The following is a 15,781-nucleotide window of genomic DNA, read 5'->3' as shown; positions in this document are numbered from 1 at the left end:
GCCGCTGCGCCCGGCCCCTCGGCGCCGCCGCCATCTTGGCTGAGGGCAGCGTGCCGTTTGCCTTCATTTAAGATGGCGACGCAGCACTTTCTTTTTCATTTCATTCTCTCTTCACGATTTGGGGCACTTTACAAAGGCATCAAAACCCAGCCGGGAGGGAGATAGAACAAATAGCGGAGGATCTAGCGCGGAGCGTCCCCCGCGAGGTTGGAAAGGACCGCGGCGCTGACTGTGAGGAGGAACTACGAGTCCCGTGAGGCGCGGGGCTGCTGAGGCGGCTGTTGTCGCGCATGCGCCCAGGTGGCGGCGGGAAGCGAGGCGGGCAGGTAGAGGCAGTTGGGGTGTGAGGGGATGGGGACGGAGCGGGAACGTGGGGCGTTGTGAGGCGTTGTGGGGCGTTGTGAGGCGTTGTGGGGCGGTGTGAGGCGTTGTGGGGCGTTGTGAGGCGTTGTGGGGCGTTGTGAGGCGTTGTGGGGCGTTGTGAGGCGTTGTGGGGCTGTGTGAGGGTCGGGAGAACGCTCTCATGGGGTATATAGTGTGCACCAACGTTTCCATACGGGTAATTCAGTGACAAAATAGGCTGTGAAGTCAAAATTTATACTATACGTTTATAAAATACTGCGTGAGTGCCAGTAAATTCGCACTAGTGTTTGTATATTGCACATCCTAAAAGCCCAGTAATTTAAAGCAATGATCTAACTTAAATTTACTCATAAAAAAGGACTGAGGGGGCAAATTGAAGTTCTGATCAAATCTAATGGAGTTTTCCACCTTTAACCTTTCCTTTTTGGTTAATTTTGCATCAGGTTACGTTTTTATGTTGTTTTATGTTAGCTTTTTGTTACATGAGTTATTATTTACCCAAACCATGCAGAAGCAGTGTGAAAATGTGAAGAAAAACTACAGTGTGTCTGCTTACTCCTGATTAAGCTTCTGCAGTTGGAAGGTCTTGTCCTTCATAGATGAAGAACAATATTGATGGGAATGGAGTCCAAGGTCTCACCCATTCGTTACAAGATTCTTTGATCTAAACAGCTGCAGCTGTTTTCCCCTCCCCTTTTGGGGTTGTTTGTTACAAATCATTATTGAGTTTCATGATGTTGCTATAAGAGCATCCTCTCCTGCTCCTTTTGCTACTGGTAACATCTTTATGTTCGCTGATTCCAGTTCTGCCAGCCAGTACTTGTTCTTTTCAGGATGGTTTCCTGTTGATGTGTTCTGTCTGTTATTGTGTTAGTAATCTAAAGGAATTCTGATGGCATTAAGTTTATGAAGGCACTGTAGCAGATTTTTATTTGGCGAAGGACAAAAATAGTTTGATGGTTGTGTGCTTTATGACTTTGGAAATAACAGATTGATTTTTCTACAGGGGGAAATTATGATAGCCCACAGACCAGTCCTAATAGAAGGAAGGAAACTGTAGCTGCTCACAAATGCTTCTCAACAGAATGAAACTCCTACAGCTGCTGGGTAGGAAATCGGAGAAACTGGAAATGCTTTTTCAGCCACGTTTGTACCCAAAGCAGTTCCCATATATGTGTCTGGCTACCTCCGCTTGTCTTCATAGCAAGAAGAAAAAAGTGAGCGGTTATGAACAAGTTGACCAAGAAAAATACAAAAACTTGGTGTGTTCTGTTACATCTTACAAAGCCAGCGCTCAAACACCAGAGACAATCTTTGAAGAAGACAATTTGTTATATGGACAACCACTTAAACATACACCTTCAAATAAAGCTGAAACAAAAACTCCTAAGAATTGGGTTTCTCTAATAAATCCCGCAAAGAGAATTCTGTCTGTGAGCAGCAATTCAAACCGCCCCATGAAAATTGCTTTACAAAAAAACCAAATGCCCAGTGTTACCCGTGTTCTTCAGCAGACTATGTCTCCGCAGCAGGCCTTTTATCTAGAAAGATGGAAGCAAAAAATGATAGTGGAACTTGGGAAAGATGGTTTTGCGGAGTATACTAAAAGTAAGTCTTATCACAGCGTGGTGACGAAGCAGAAGCAATGGTCTGGATGGTTTTTTGCATAGCTGCAATGTTTGGTTCTAGAAGTTGTATATTAAAAATCCATTAAGTTGTTTCAAATTCAGAGGTCAGAGCGTATTACAAGGGCACATGTTGTCAGTGTAAGCTCTAATCTTTGTTCAGGGACCATTAAAACTGATCCAGAAATGAGTGGGGAAAATAGAATTAGGCTCCTTTGCTCTATGCTGTCTGCTCTCTGCTGTTTCTCTGTTACTTTCTCTTTACAAATATTTATTTTCCAGCTGAATTTATTGAGCCTGCTTGGAGATATAAAGGTATTTTGTAAGTGGGTGAAAAGAAGCATTCTGAAATTATATCATCTTGATTGTTTGGAAGACTCCACATATTGCTGTATATGCTGAAGTTCATCGGAAACCGCATATACAGTATATACAGCTTCTATGAAGTTCAAAGGTTTTAGAGGTTTTCATTTAATAAAGCCACATACAAAAATGACCCTTAAGCTGTAGGACTGAAGACAGTGTGAGGTGACATGGAGAATAATGCCTTTTGCAGAAAGACTGGTACATAACTTAGTGCTCCTTATGCAAACAGTTATTCCTTGGAAAAGTGGGTAGCCTTCTTTATGCTCTTTCTGAGTTCCTAAGCACTTGACTGAATAAGCTTACTAGGGAGAACAGACACAACAAACCTGATATAGTTATTTGAAATTATCCTTCTCTGAAATGTTTCTGAGATAAGCCCTTACTCTTCAGAACTATGTCCATGTCTGGTTTAAGAGTTAAGTTGTTTAATATCTATTATGCATGTTTGCCATATATTATGTGTAGCCTCTAAAATGTTGCATCTTTCCTAGATCTTTTCCTCCAAGGAGAATTTTTTCATGCAGCTTTGGAATCTATTTTTCTGCCTGAAGAGATGGCAACTAAGGAGCGAGGAGAAGATTCTGCTGTTTCTGGCTACTTATCAAGCGTGCAACATGTCTTAAAAGATATCAGTGAAGTTAAAGCTCTGGAAAGTGCAGTTCAGCACGAAAACCTTCAGTATCTGGGCCTGGTAGACTGCGTGGCTAAATATCGGTGAGGTACTGGTTCTCTAAGAAGCCAAGTAATGTCCGAGTGTTGTGTGATGTTATGTGGCATGTGGGAAACTGTGTCCTGTGATGGAGCAGGTATGTTGGTGAGCTGCAGAGGGGAAGCTAGAAGGGCCTTCAAAAAGGGTGAAATGGAGGGACTCGGAGGTGAATCTACTGACAGAACTGTTATTATGTCCTGTAGAGGATTTGTTTTTGAGTAGAATTTGAGCAGTGCAGTTACCAGCAATTGCAGCAGGTATTAGCAAGTCTTTTTTTTGAGATCTAAACTGCCAGCCAGGGGAAGAATTCCTTAGGATGGAAATAGTAATGAGCAGCATGACTTTGGGTGGAAATGGGCTGAAAATGATGTGCCTTTTTTATGCTGTGCTATGCCTTGTTTCCTGCTATGAGTGAATTTAAGCTGAAACATCCTCTCTTGTTGTCTTACACAGAGGACAGTTGTGTGTGATTGATTGGAAGACATCAGAGAAACCAAAGCCATTTCTGCAGAATACTTTTGACAACCCGCTGCAAGTTGCAGCATATATTGGAGCCATAAATCATGATGCCAATTATGACTTCCAGGTCAGTAAGTCTGCTGCCAGCCAAGACAAGCAACAGTGTCTGCATTACTTTCATTTCTCCCAACTTACTGCCGTTAGCACGGAACTGTTAGTAGGGTTTGTAACAAAACAGCCCAGTCTTTAGGTCAGGCTAAACTGACATACAACTTTACTGCAAAATAATTACTCCAGTCTTCCTGCTGCCGTTGCATGTCCATAGTATATTGTCTGATTTTAAGGTAAGCCCTGTTCAGTGGGAACAATTGTGTTGTTGGGGCCTTAGGTTCTCTTTAAGGGGACTGTGGGGGTTGAGTGGGTCTGGGGGGGCCTCTTTGAGGGGGTGGGATGATATGACAGGTCAGGTAAGGCTGCAGTGAGTTGGTATTTGGTGAGTCCCGAGTGCTTTGTTCTGTGTGGTTTTAGCTTGTGCCAGGACTAGAAAAAGGACGAAAAAATAAAGTGAAAGAGCGTGCAAACAGGGGAATGGGATGGGAGTGCATTGCTCATGTCATGTGACGCTCTTAAGACTCCAAAGGTAATTGTAGTCAGGCCTGCTTGACCTGAGGAATTGCAAAGCTTTGAAGGGGGAAAGCATAAAACAGATCCTTAAAGTGCAGTATAGGAAGTAATTCAAGGACTCTGCTGTTCTGATTCCTACCACTTTCTCTTCACCTTCCTTAAGGTTTGGATATTACAGCTGTTCTTCGAGTATGAAATATTTCAGAACATATTTCTCATAATGTTTCTTATTTAAGATATCAGGAAGCACTTCTTCACTGAGCACTGGCACGGGCTGCCCAAGCTCTTCCTTGGTGTCCTTCAGATGTGGTCCTGAGCACCCAGCTCAGGGTGTCCCTGCTTTAGCAGGCAGACCCAGAGGTGTCTTCCAACCCTAGCCATACTGAGACATTAAGATCTAAGCTAGTATTTTGCATTGATGTCCTATTGCTGAAACTACTGATTGAAGTTGCATATTAACGTTCAATCTCTAACAGCCTCCTGCTTTTCGTTATAGGTTACTTGTGGACTCATTGTGGTTGCTTATAAGGATGGCTGCCCCGCACACCCACACTTCATGGATCCAGATCTCTGCTCCCAGTACTGGAATAAGTGGCTTTTGCGTCTTGAAGAATACATGGACAGAAACTGACCCAAACTAAGCTATGCGGAGGCAAGTGTTCTGAGCACAGAGCCAAAGCACAAATCTTTTGTTTAAATCTTTATTTAGTAATTCTGTTATTAGTAACTTGGGCTAACCTCTGTTATTTTTCCCTCTTAAAAAGAAAAAGGAAAATGAGAATGGGGAATGCACATTTGTAGGAGGCTTCAGTGGACCTGTTGGACAGAGAAGACCTAAATCATCCCTATATCTCTCCCTCCCAGTCTGTACAGTTTGTAGTTGTAGGAAGGTTTCTACAGTCAGTCAGCTAAATCAAGTAAAAGCAGTTCGGGCATCCTTTTGTTTTTGAGAAAAAGCTGAGACTCTGAAAATGGAAAAATAAATGAATATTGTCGACTGGGTTTCAGTCAAGTTAGTTCTTGCCCATTTCAAAGATATCTATTAACAGGTCTGTTACTATTTGTGTTTTTCCTTACAGCAGCAACTGCAAAACCTGCACAATGAACTACAAGCAAAGCTCACATAAGTACTTCTTTTAAATCCTACAAAAAAGTTGATTGTTTAACAGGAGTGGCTTAGGAACAGAGGAGCAGAATTGTAACTGATACGCTTAGAAATTTCTATCAGGTGTTTTGATAGATAGGAAGATTCACTACTTCTAGTAGCTCCTCCTGCAGGTTCCAAAATGGGCTGTGTAGTGTCAGTAAAAGAAATGTTCTGAAACGGAGGAGTTGATTTGAAGCTCATTTCATAAAGTCAAGTTGCCAGACATAGAACAAGTCACGATGTCAGGTGATAACGCTTCATGTGTCTGGAAAAACCTTTTCCTCATTCTGTTTATTTTCTCTGATTGATATGCATGAGTTTCTTAATATCACTGTAGATTACATATAGAAATACAACTGACTTACAGGCCTCAAAAAAATCAGCCAGAACCGTACCTAAAAAAAGTAAAATAATGGGCAAGCTTGCTGCAGAAGAAATGCAAGTGTCTGTAGGATTTGATACTCGACTCTTGTAGAGTAGTGAACTGTGAAAACTTGCGCAATAAAATGTTGCTAGTTGTGCTGGTACGTGCTTATTCAAACGATGGCGTGGTGACGGTGTGATTACTCTGAGCTTAATGGGATTTCTAAGGAGACAAACATGGAGACTGAGAAACTAAGTTCAGAGATGACTAATTGTAACGAAGCTGTGTGAGTACTCTGTTCTACCTGTTTGGCAAGTACATCTCCACATCACAGAATTTTAGCAAGTGGGTAGGTCAGTGTCATTGAAGATGGGCAATTAGACAGCTCTGTGGATGCAAAGAAGGTGAGCATAAGCAAGAGACGATGCTTCAGGCTGAAGTAGGAAGCGATATAATGTCTGAACTCTCTGTGTTGATTAGGGCTGGATAAATAAAGTTGAACAACATTGGGATGGGGTTGTGCCTGCATCAGTGTGTCATACAGCCATTAGATGTCCCTGAGCTGTCTAGGTTTTCGTCTTCATCCTGCTTCCTACTGAATGAGGCCTAGTTGAGCCCAGGCAGCATAGGCATGTGTTGGCTTCATCTATGTTGCTTTGTTTGTTACAGAAGTCTTTCTGAGAAAGTTTGCCAACTTCAGTAGCAGTGCCAGTTTGTAAACCTATTTTTAAGACTTGGATTAATTTGTAACATCAGAGAGGCAGGGGAAGGTAGACAGTATCAGTCTAGCACTTTTGAAAGCCTGGCTGCCTCAGGCATCCCTATATGAGTTCTCAAACTGTTCTGAAGAGGTAAAGGTGTTGCCAGTTTTGTCCCTAAACAAGCTGTTGCCAGTCCCATGCAAACTCATACCCGCTTTGTCACTAGTTTAAAATAGCTTGTCAGACGGTTAAATTGACATGCCCAAGGCGTCTGCTACAGGGAATATCTGTCCTCTGTAGAAGAACCTGTCAGACAGTTCAGGGCAGTTATTGCAACCATAGTGTCAAGTTGGAACTTTGCTCTTCATCCAGGGCTATTTTGCTTCTGTGTACTGTTACACGCTACTTCGTTCTTTTGCTGTGAATGCTTTCTATGTCTGAAATCAACTGGATGACCCACCTTGACGTGTCTAGTTCTTTGGCAAAGCATAGTTTGGCAGTGGTAACAGAAGGAATTCTAAAGCATTGTGTCCTACAGGAGGAAGAACACCTACCACCACCCCACACACACAGCCACCACAAATTCCCTGTCCAGTTAAAATAGGTGGGGAGGGTTTCAGCCACTACACTGCTGCTCCAAGGGCTGCTGTTTCAGCAGAGCCAAGCATGTGGATCCTTTGTGGTTAGGTGAATTCTATTCACCTGCTCAGATAGACGCTGCCAACACTGATAGCTGAACTCAAGTCATGTCTGGGACTGTACTGTGAGGGTTAAAGGAAGTGAGCTACGTAATTACACTATTCAGTTATAATGGCACCATCTCAGAGGAGCTGAGATTAGCACCTGAGCCTTAGCAGTTTTTTCATGGTATCTTCTAATTACTTCAGATGCTTTTTCTTCAATAAGTTTACTATTTATTAAAAGTATTTTGCGAACTTTCCTGTTACATAGCAGTAAAGTTTGTTCTTTACATAGTAGCATCACTTTATTATCATCATTTTCAATATCTCAAGCACGTGGATTAGTGCTGAATAAAATATCAGTACCACTAGGAATGCTTTAAAACTGCTGAAAGCTCTTCCCTGTGAGAATCCAAGGAGGTGTCTGTACAAGACTGAGGTATCTTGAGGTTTGATTTTATTATTTGAATTCCTATGTAGATAGTCAGAACCTTACAATTGAAGTAGTAATGATTAGGAAGGTCCTGGCCAGGGCTGTTTCAGGTGAGTTACAGTTGATTGCTCATACAGAGCGTTTGTTTCAATGTGTACAGAGTGTGATATATTCTTCCAAAAGTAAACTTCTATGTTGAGCTCAAAATGAATATTGGAAAAATCACCAATGAAAACCATTAATTATTTAGCATTTAAATTAGTCTAGACTGTGGCCATTAAGTTATGAGACAGATGAATAACGTGTGATTGGAACGGTGTAACTTGGATTATTGCTGAGGAATAACCACCCCACTCTGTCTTTCCAAACTTAGACACCTGAGTGCCCAGTAAGGGCTGCAGCAGCTTCTGAAGAGATTTACAGTGTTGGATATAAGGGGAGTCCTAAAAGCAAAGACATAGTGCTGGTCCCTCAGCAGCAGCACCACCTTCTTCTCTCATAGCATCAGTCTCACTAGCAGCCATCTAAACTGACGGTGATTAGGGGGCAGAGTTATGCATACAGTTTTGCACTGATCTCACGAGACAAACAGCCTAAGTCACACTCTTATCTGCTTTGCACAGCTTTGTTGTACTAATGAACAGGCACCTGATGTTTAGGAATTTTAAAAACCCAAATGCACGCACACACCATAAAACACACACACAAAGTTACAGAAAATACGTATCTTCCAATCATTAAAATGGTTTCTTTGGGTTTCTGGCTTAATATTGATTTATGTTAAAATGATGTGGTAACAATCCCCAGGTGAGCACGAGGAGTCCAGAAAAGTCAGTGTCAAGGTCACACTTACATCTAAATAGGATGAAATGATTTCACAGCTTGAAGTCCCTAGAATGCAAGTCCCTGCTCTGGAAGGGAAAGTTTCAGAGGGGAAGAAGGTCTGCTTTGTTTTAAATAAAGTTTCAGCTCATCTTTTATAGCAGTTCTGCAGATGGTTCATTTACTGCACGGGGGCAGAGTTAAGGTTATTTGCACGTTTAAACTTAAGTACCAACACAACGTACTGCTTGTAAGCCAATCGTAATTAATTCTGCACATAAGAACAGTGTACTAGGAGCCACTCTTATGTGGCCTCTTTCACCCTCAGAAGTAATTTTTGTGGGGGGTAACTGTTACTGTCTAAGAAATGTGTTGGGAAAAGGTGAGCTGGTTTGTCAGTGCCATTCAGATGTGCAGGGGAGCTGAAACAGCCGTCAGGTTACCTGAATGCCAGGGTCAGTAAATACTCCGCATTAGGGTTTCCATTTTTTGACCAGATAAAAGTCTGATGTTTGTATGATTTGTGGGAATATGTCTTTCAAGTTGAGGTTCTACCATTATCAAGAGAGTCCCATTAACAAAAGCATCCCTTTTCTTTCAGGGATTTATTTCAAAATAGGTTATTTAAAAAAATAATATCTATGTAGTCCTACGTGTAAACTTCATTCCTGTAGACCACTGTAGTAATCCAGTGCGTTACTCATCTTTGTCATCCTCTTTGGAGTTCCTCTGCAGGACAGGGCTCAGTTTGTTTTGCAAAACAGCTGCGAGTTTTTTTGAGGTTTTTTTCAGGAAAGCACTGCTGGGGTGAACGCTGCTGACGTGCAGGTACAGGTCCTCCTGCGTGGGGCCGGTGTAGCCACAATCCTCACACACGTACAGTTTGTCTCGCCTCTGTTTGTAGGCGTATTGCTGCTGCACCCCGTGGATCTTCTTGAGGTGGGATTCCAAGGAACAGCGCTGGGTAAAGGCTTTGTTGCAGACCTCGCATTTGTAAGGACGGATTCCTACAACACCAAAAGAGGGTCGTTATTGTTCTAGTTTACATCTACTACAGCCAAGAAATGGGCTAAAAGCAAAGCTGTCTTTCTAGATAGCAAGCAAACACCTGTCACTAAGTAGCTGCTGTCCCAAGACACTGTAATTAGACCATTTTACTTTTAAGCCAAAATCTTTATGAGTGGTTTTTGATGTATTTAGGAACATGTGCATGTTTTGAGGAGATTGAAGCGGGAGCTGAAGCTCCTGGTGCCCGTCGCAGCCGTGGTCCTAAAGAAGAAACAGTTATCTGCTCCTTTAAAGACCTGACTTAAGATCCTAGTGCTGCCATTAGGAAGATCTGCTGGTTTTAGCTAAGTGATCATTGTGGTGCTTGTAATGAATGAAATCTTGTGTCTTGGTAAGTTATTTTCCTCTTTTAGTCACTCTTCAGAGGATGGCTGCCAAACGTGGACATACAGAGATCACTTGCAATGAGCAGGAGTGTTTTCATAAGATATTAATTATTGTGATTACAGGCCCTACAAAAATAGTGTGCTGAGATGGAAAAAGAACGTGTCTCTGGAGGAGGAAGAACAGCAGTGGCTCGTGATTTGAATGCCTGAATACTTTCATTATAAAAAGCAGTGAAGAGTATCCACTTTATCACCAATCAACTCTGATTTCACAACAAAAGCTCCTCAGTGCTCGGAGATGAGCACCTGGGGCTTTATCGACACTTAAAAAACCCAAACATGGTTGTGATTTTTCTTCATACAGTGTAGCTCAGTATTAAGGCCGACCTTAAAGCTGATACAACGTGCTACCCCAAGCCTGCTTTGCTTAAGTGTGTATCATTGAGCAACAGGCAAGGAACAGTGAAGAGCAAAGCTGCCGTGTTGCTACAGATGGCTTTAAATTAGTCATCGCACTGTGCTGAGTTTGCGCTCCTCTCACTGGAATACGTTATACCAGAAATCCAAACTAACTGGGAGTTCCAATCAGAACCAGAACAAGTTCATTCCAAAGAACCAGAGCTATCGAACCTGAAGTGTGGATTCCCGTACTCCTACTGCTGTGAGACTGCACTGACTTCAGTTACATTGAGCTGCAGTTGGAGAGAAACTCCAAATCTTCCTCAGAACTCACATACAAATAACGTATCCTTTATAAAGAGTAATTTGGGTGCAGTTTTATGCTCGCCCAGCACCAGCAGCACGGGTCTGCACCTAAGGCAGCTGGTCAGGATCTGTTCCTCTCCGTTAGTTTGGAATCATTTCAGGTTTTCATTTTACCATGTGTATGAGTTGCTGTTTAACATTGAACTCTACATGCCATGCATCTGGGTTAGCACATTTGGCTTTCCCACTGTGATATCTGGCTGCAAGCAATTTCCACTGGAACACCAACACTCAGGAAAGCAACCCCAGAGGAAAAAGCAGAGCTGGTGCTCAGCCTGGCTTCGTGCTGGAGAGCAGAAACGGTCATTTCTGCAGTTAAATTTGGGGACAACTGACCTGGAATGTAGTGTTTCAGATCCTTCTTCCTCCACAACTCAGTTCAATCCTGACTGTTGAGTTCAGCTGCCCCAGCCACAGCAGAGATGCTTATGGCTCCTGCTCAGAGACCTTGCTCTAAGCAAGGTGAGTTTCCGAAGCCCAAAGAAAAGAGCAGGGGTAGAAAACACCACCTGTTTGTGAAGCGTTGGCTCTGCCCTGCACGTACAGCTGGAAGATTTCCTGCCTACTGAGCCAACAACCCGAACCAGCCCCGTGTTGCTTGCTGTGCTCAGCACGCACCAAACGCATCGCGTGGTCTCCCAAAAGAACAGAGGCACAGCTTACACCGCACTGCCTCCTCCAGATGCCAGAATTGACCCCCAAGTGCCCCATTGCCACAGAGCAGCCCGTGGCGACGCAACGCGATGGAAGAACTGCTGCTCGTTTCCTCTAGAGGGCAAAGCGCCTTCGCTCAGCGCCCGCACGGCTCCCACCCCGATCACCCTCAGCCCGTGCTCGTGGCTCCCATCCCGCCGCCGTCTCACCGGTGTGTGTCCGGACGTGGCGCTTCAGATCGAAGGTGTCGTTGAAGCCCTTCCCGCAGAAGGTGCACAGGTGCCTCTTCACCTGGCTGTGGCACTTGACGTGCCGGTTCAACATGCGCTGCAGGCGGAAGCCCTTGCCGCACAGCTCGCAGGAGTGCACCGCCGCGTCGGTACAGGTACCCGTGGTGAACTGGGGACGGGAGAGACCGGGTGAGTGGGGTACGGGCACGGCAAAGAACAACCGGAACCGAAAGTGGGAGGGGAAGGCTGGCTCGTTGTGGCACTGAGGGACATGGCTTAGGATGGGCTGAGGGCTGGGCTTGATGATCTTAGCGGTCTCTTCTAACCTTAAGGATTCTGTGATTCTGTGCCATTCCGAGCAGCTCCCACGTGCTGCCCCCTCCCCATCCCCCTCCCTGCAAACAGCGCTATTTCCCACCCGTGTGCCCGGGGTTAGCGGTGTTTCTGCCCACAGAGGTGATGCGGTGAGACAAAGCCGGGCTGTGCTGACTCAGCGGAGCCTACAACAATGGCCCTCATCTGCTGTCAGCCCCCCCTCGCTGGTTAATTAATTCGAGGCTGTCATTATGGGGTAATCGCAATTCTACTACTAAAATTGTTGTGCCAGCTCCGCAACCCAACCTGACGGGAGGGAGACACGGATGATTCAGCTCTGAGGAAGAGCATTCCTCACAAGGAAGGTTCCTATGCAAATGCCCGGCCATTACTTTAATTGCGCTCGGCCGGCCCTTCCAGCCGGCAGCACCGCACGCACACGCTGTTGGCACTCAGGGGCTCCCGGCAAGTTTCTGTGGCATCTGCAGAAAACCCAGCGCTGCAGAAGCGGAGCTGAGCACTGAGGTCCAACTTCTCACCGGGCTGTATCTATTGCTGTCGGTGCAGGTTACGCTGTAAGAGGTGGGCTCAAGTCAAAGCGAGACGAACGGCTTTGGGGGTTGTGTGAAACAAGAGGGGCAGCGGAGTGCTGCCAACAGGTGGGGCTTCCCCTCATCCTGACTGCGTGTAACGGGAGGAAAAGCACGACGTGATGGCTGAGCTGCTGCAGCCCCACCACGGGCTGTGGGGATGTTTAATGCCCCATCCGCACAGCGGTGCTCGGGGCTTAGCGAGGCGAGAACCAGCCGCTGGGTTATGCATCTCCGCCCCCATGGTGCTCCTATATGGACAGGCTCAGCCCGGTGCATCCCATTGCATCCTGCATCCCGCCACGTCTTATATCTGCATCCCTCCGTACTGACCATACAACGTATCCTGCATCCCACCACCCTGCGTACCCCACCGCACCCTGCATCCCCCCCATGCCCTGCACCCCCCCCACCTCTCTGGGTACTGAAGACACAGCCTCGCCCGGCCGGCAGTGCCCACGGCACCGCGCCCATCACCGCTCCCGCCGTGCAGCAGCGAAGCTAACGGGGAGATAAGCGCTTCCTCGTCCCCTGCCCGCAGGTCCGCTCCAAGGTACCAATGTCCCCGCGCAGCCCCGGGCCGGGACGCGTCTCGCTAAGCCGAGAGCGCAGCCCCCCGTGTCCGCACCCGGAGCGGGGCTCTGCGGGAGGCGTCGTGCCGAGGAGCGGGGCCCACCCGTGCGGAACCGGAGCCGGGAGCGGCGAGGCGGGGCAGGGCTCGGGGAGGCAAAGTGCGCGGGGCCGTTACCTTGATTTTCGACCTGGCGGCGGGGCGCCTGACGGCCAGGTCCAGCAGCATCTCCCCGGGCGCGCCCAGCTCCGCGGGGGCCGCCTGCGGCGTGGGGGGGTCTCCGAGCTCGGGGTCCCGCGTCCCGCCGCTGCCGCCGCTCTCCAGGCTGCAGTTGTCTTCGTAGCCCGGGGCGCAGCCGAGGCCGCCTGCGGCGGTTGGGGATGGGGAGACAAATGGAGCGGGCCGGGGGCTGCCGGCGGCGCCGAATCCGCGGGCGGGCCCTCGGGTCGAGGGGGTGGGGGGTGGGGGAGGTTCTCTCCGCGATCGGAAACTCAAACAACGAACGGTCCCAAAGTTCAAACGGGCGCAGCTCCGCCGCCTTCCCGTTATACCCCGGGCAAGGGCAGGCGGCGGGGAGGAGGAGTAGAGTAGCGGGGGGGGGTCGGGAAGACGCCCCCGACCCTTCCCTTCCCCCCCGCCGCCCACCTCCCCCGCCGCCCTTCCCACCCGCGATGTCCCGGCGGTGAATCGGGGCCGCCCTCCTCCGCTATTTGGGGTCCCGCGGCCCCGAGGGGCTCGGAGCGGAGCGGCGGATCCTTACCTGGGATGTAGGTGTCGGCGCGTTCGTCGTCGGGCAGCCCAGCCCAGCTGCGTACGGCGGGCTGCGGGCTGCGCCGCTTCACCAGGAAGGCTCTGGGCATGGCGAGGGAGGGGGCAAGGAGCGGAGCGGCACGATGTGGCACAATGTGGCACACGGGGAGCGGAGCCGAGCGGCGCACACGGAGCGCAGCCGGGGCCGGGCCGGCCGCAGCCCGGCGGGGCGCAACGCTGCCGTGCGCGGGGAGCGGGACCGCACGCACCGGGGCAGAGCCGGCCGAGGAGCGGGGAGGGGAAGGGGAGGGGTGGGTGGAAAGGGTGGGGGGGCGGAGGGGGGGGGGAAAGTTTCATAAGGTGGAATAGAAAAATGCACCAGGAAACTTGGGAAGGAGCATGCGTGCTGCAAACATAACGGTGTCAACAAGTCTGCTTACCTGTCCGACCGGTTGGAGCAGCTGAGCTTTGTTCCAGCCCTTCCTAAGGCATGAATGTTTGCAAAAGAATTTAACGTCTGAAAATTAAGAAAGAAAAAAAAAAAGCCTGACGAGGAGTCGGGGGCGCAGCCGCTGCCCGCTGCCCTCCCGGAGCACGGAGCGGCGATGCCCCCGGCCCCGTGTGCGGAGCTGCCCGCGGGGCAGAGCGGGGCCGTGCGGGGCAGCGGTGCCTCGGGGCGGCAGCGGGCATTTGAGCGGCTCCCGGCATTAGGCAGCTCCACCAGCGGCATCGCTTCTAGGAGCGAGAAGGAAGCGCCAACAAAAGATGGGAAAGCTTCGTTCTGTTTTATTTATTCATTTATTTTAAGTGAAAAACGTGTCAAGGCCTCCGACTTTTTACTTCTCCGCCTCCCCCCCGTCCTTTTTTTTTTTTTTTTTTCTTTTCTTTTTTAATTGTCTCTCGTCGTCTCTTCCCGAAGTGGAAACGAAACAAAAGAAAAGAGGACGGGTTGGGGGGAAGGAAGCAAAAGAAACAGAAGAAAACCCACAAAACAGCGCTGAGGAGCCTCCGAGAGCGGCAGAGCCCCGCGCGTGGCGTGTCCTTGAGCAGCTCCGGGTGCTCCCTGCCCTGCGCCTGGCACTGCGCGCTCCTTCCTCCCCGCACATCCCCGCGGCGATACCCTGCAACGAGGGGCCTCCGGGCATCGCACTCCTTCAAGGTTGCCGAGTTCCTCCCAAAGCAAAACGCCACAGGGAGAGATGATGGGGATGGGGGGTAGGGGGCTGGGGGGAGTCGCTGCTGATTCCACCAGAGTAAGGATTTGCTGAGAGCCAAACATGGAGGTTCTGGAAAGGATGTGACTCTAAATGCAACGTCCAAATTGAAGATGTGTGTTCAACTCACGTCCCTCCTGGCCCCTATGGGATGAGGAGCACCAGTGCAGGGATGTTGGTGACTGTCCTACTCATGTGGATCTGGAGCTCCTGATGGGATCAGGATGGAGCAGAGCCGTCCACCAGGCACCGTCCTTAGGGCTGAGCATCCTAACACTCCCAGCTGGATCTGGGATTGCTCAGTCTGATGGAGGCTCAGGAGAGACCTTATTGCTCTCTACAACTGCCTGAAAGGAGGTTGTGGTGAGGTGGGGGTTGGCCTCTGCTCCCAGGTAACGGTGATAGGACAAGTGGTGCTGGCCTTCAGTTGCACCAGAGGAGGTTCAGGTTGGATATTAGGAAACAAGTGTTCTCTGAAAGAGTGATCGAACACAGGCAGAGGATGCCCAGGGAGGTAATGGAATCACCGTCCCTGGAGGTGCTCAAGAAATGTGGGGATGGCACACGGAAGGACGTGGTCAGTGGTGGTGATGGGCTGCCAATCAGACACGATGATCTCAGTGGTCTTTTCTAACCTGAACGATTCTGTGATGCTGTGGTTTGGTAGGAGAGAGGCAGGAGAGCGTCACCATCATCCTTGCAGCACCCATTGCTGGGAGAGCCCAGAGGGAAGAGCTGAGAAGCCCTCTCCAAGGAGCTGCATTTGAGATACAACGCCTGGCTTTGCTCTCATTGCCACCATCAACCCCCGGCCACCCAGGGCAGCTCAGCACACAGACACTGCAGGACCTGTGGTGCCAGGGGAGGTGGAACCCAACGTGCCCCAGGGCACCTCAGTGATACCACGAGTAGCTCCTTCTGTCTTTCTCTGTAAGGCTAAGTGATTTCCCTTGTTCTGTCTGAGATTTTGCTCCAGGTCAGGATAAAACTACACAGGTTTTAATT

The 15,781-nt window shown here is 48.5% G+C and overlaps 2 protein-coding genes across 3 annotated transcripts; one reads left to right on the top strand and one right to left on the bottom strand.

Annotated features, from left to right (window-relative positions):
* Window positions 1-32: 32 nt before the first annotated feature.
* Window positions 33-5,834, top strand: MGME1 (mitochondrial genome maintenance exonuclease 1). Of its 2 annotated transcripts, none has more exons than XM_085542813.1 (5): window positions 33-206; window positions 1,370-1,971; window positions 2,846-3,068; window positions 3,517-3,649; window positions 4,643-5,834. In XM_085542813.1, exons 2-5 carry the CDS (start codon window positions 1,434-1,436, stop codon window positions 4,775-4,777), a joined length of 1,029 nt encoding a protein of 342 aa, XP_085398939.1. In that variant the 5' UTR covers window positions 33-206; window positions 1,370-1,433; the 3' UTR covers window positions 4,778-5,834. The 2 variants fall into 2 exon arrangements, with proteins under 2 accessions (XP_085398939.1, XP_015712605.2); XM_015857119.3 differs by lacking the exon at window positions 33-206 and adding an exon at window positions 298-326.
* Window positions 5,835-7,478: 1,644 nt separating this feature from the next.
* OVOL2 (ovo like zinc finger 2) lies at window positions 7,479-13,831 on the bottom strand. The gene is made up of 4 exons (XM_015857122.3): window positions 13,573-13,831; window positions 12,990-13,177; window positions 11,316-11,505; window positions 7,479-9,300 (listed from the first exon to the last, which is right to left on the bottom strand). The coding sequence occupies exons 1-4, from the start codon at window positions 13,670-13,672 to the stop codon at window positions 8,990-8,992; spliced, it is 789 nt and encodes a 262-aa protein (XP_015712608.2). The 5' UTR covers window positions 13,673-13,831; the 3' UTR covers window positions 7,479-8,989.
* Between the last annotated feature and the right edge of the window lie 1,950 nt (window positions 13,832-15,781).

The sequence above is a fragment of the Coturnix japonica genome, chromosome 3 (assembly GCF_054131305.1).
Source record: "Coturnix japonica strain WE chromosome 3, WE-NBRP24, whole genome shotgun sequence".
Lineage (NCBI taxonomy): Eukaryota > Metazoa > Chordata > Aves > Galliformes > Phasianidae > Coturnix > Coturnix japonica.
This window is presented reverse-complemented; position numbering and strand designations above follow the sequence as displayed.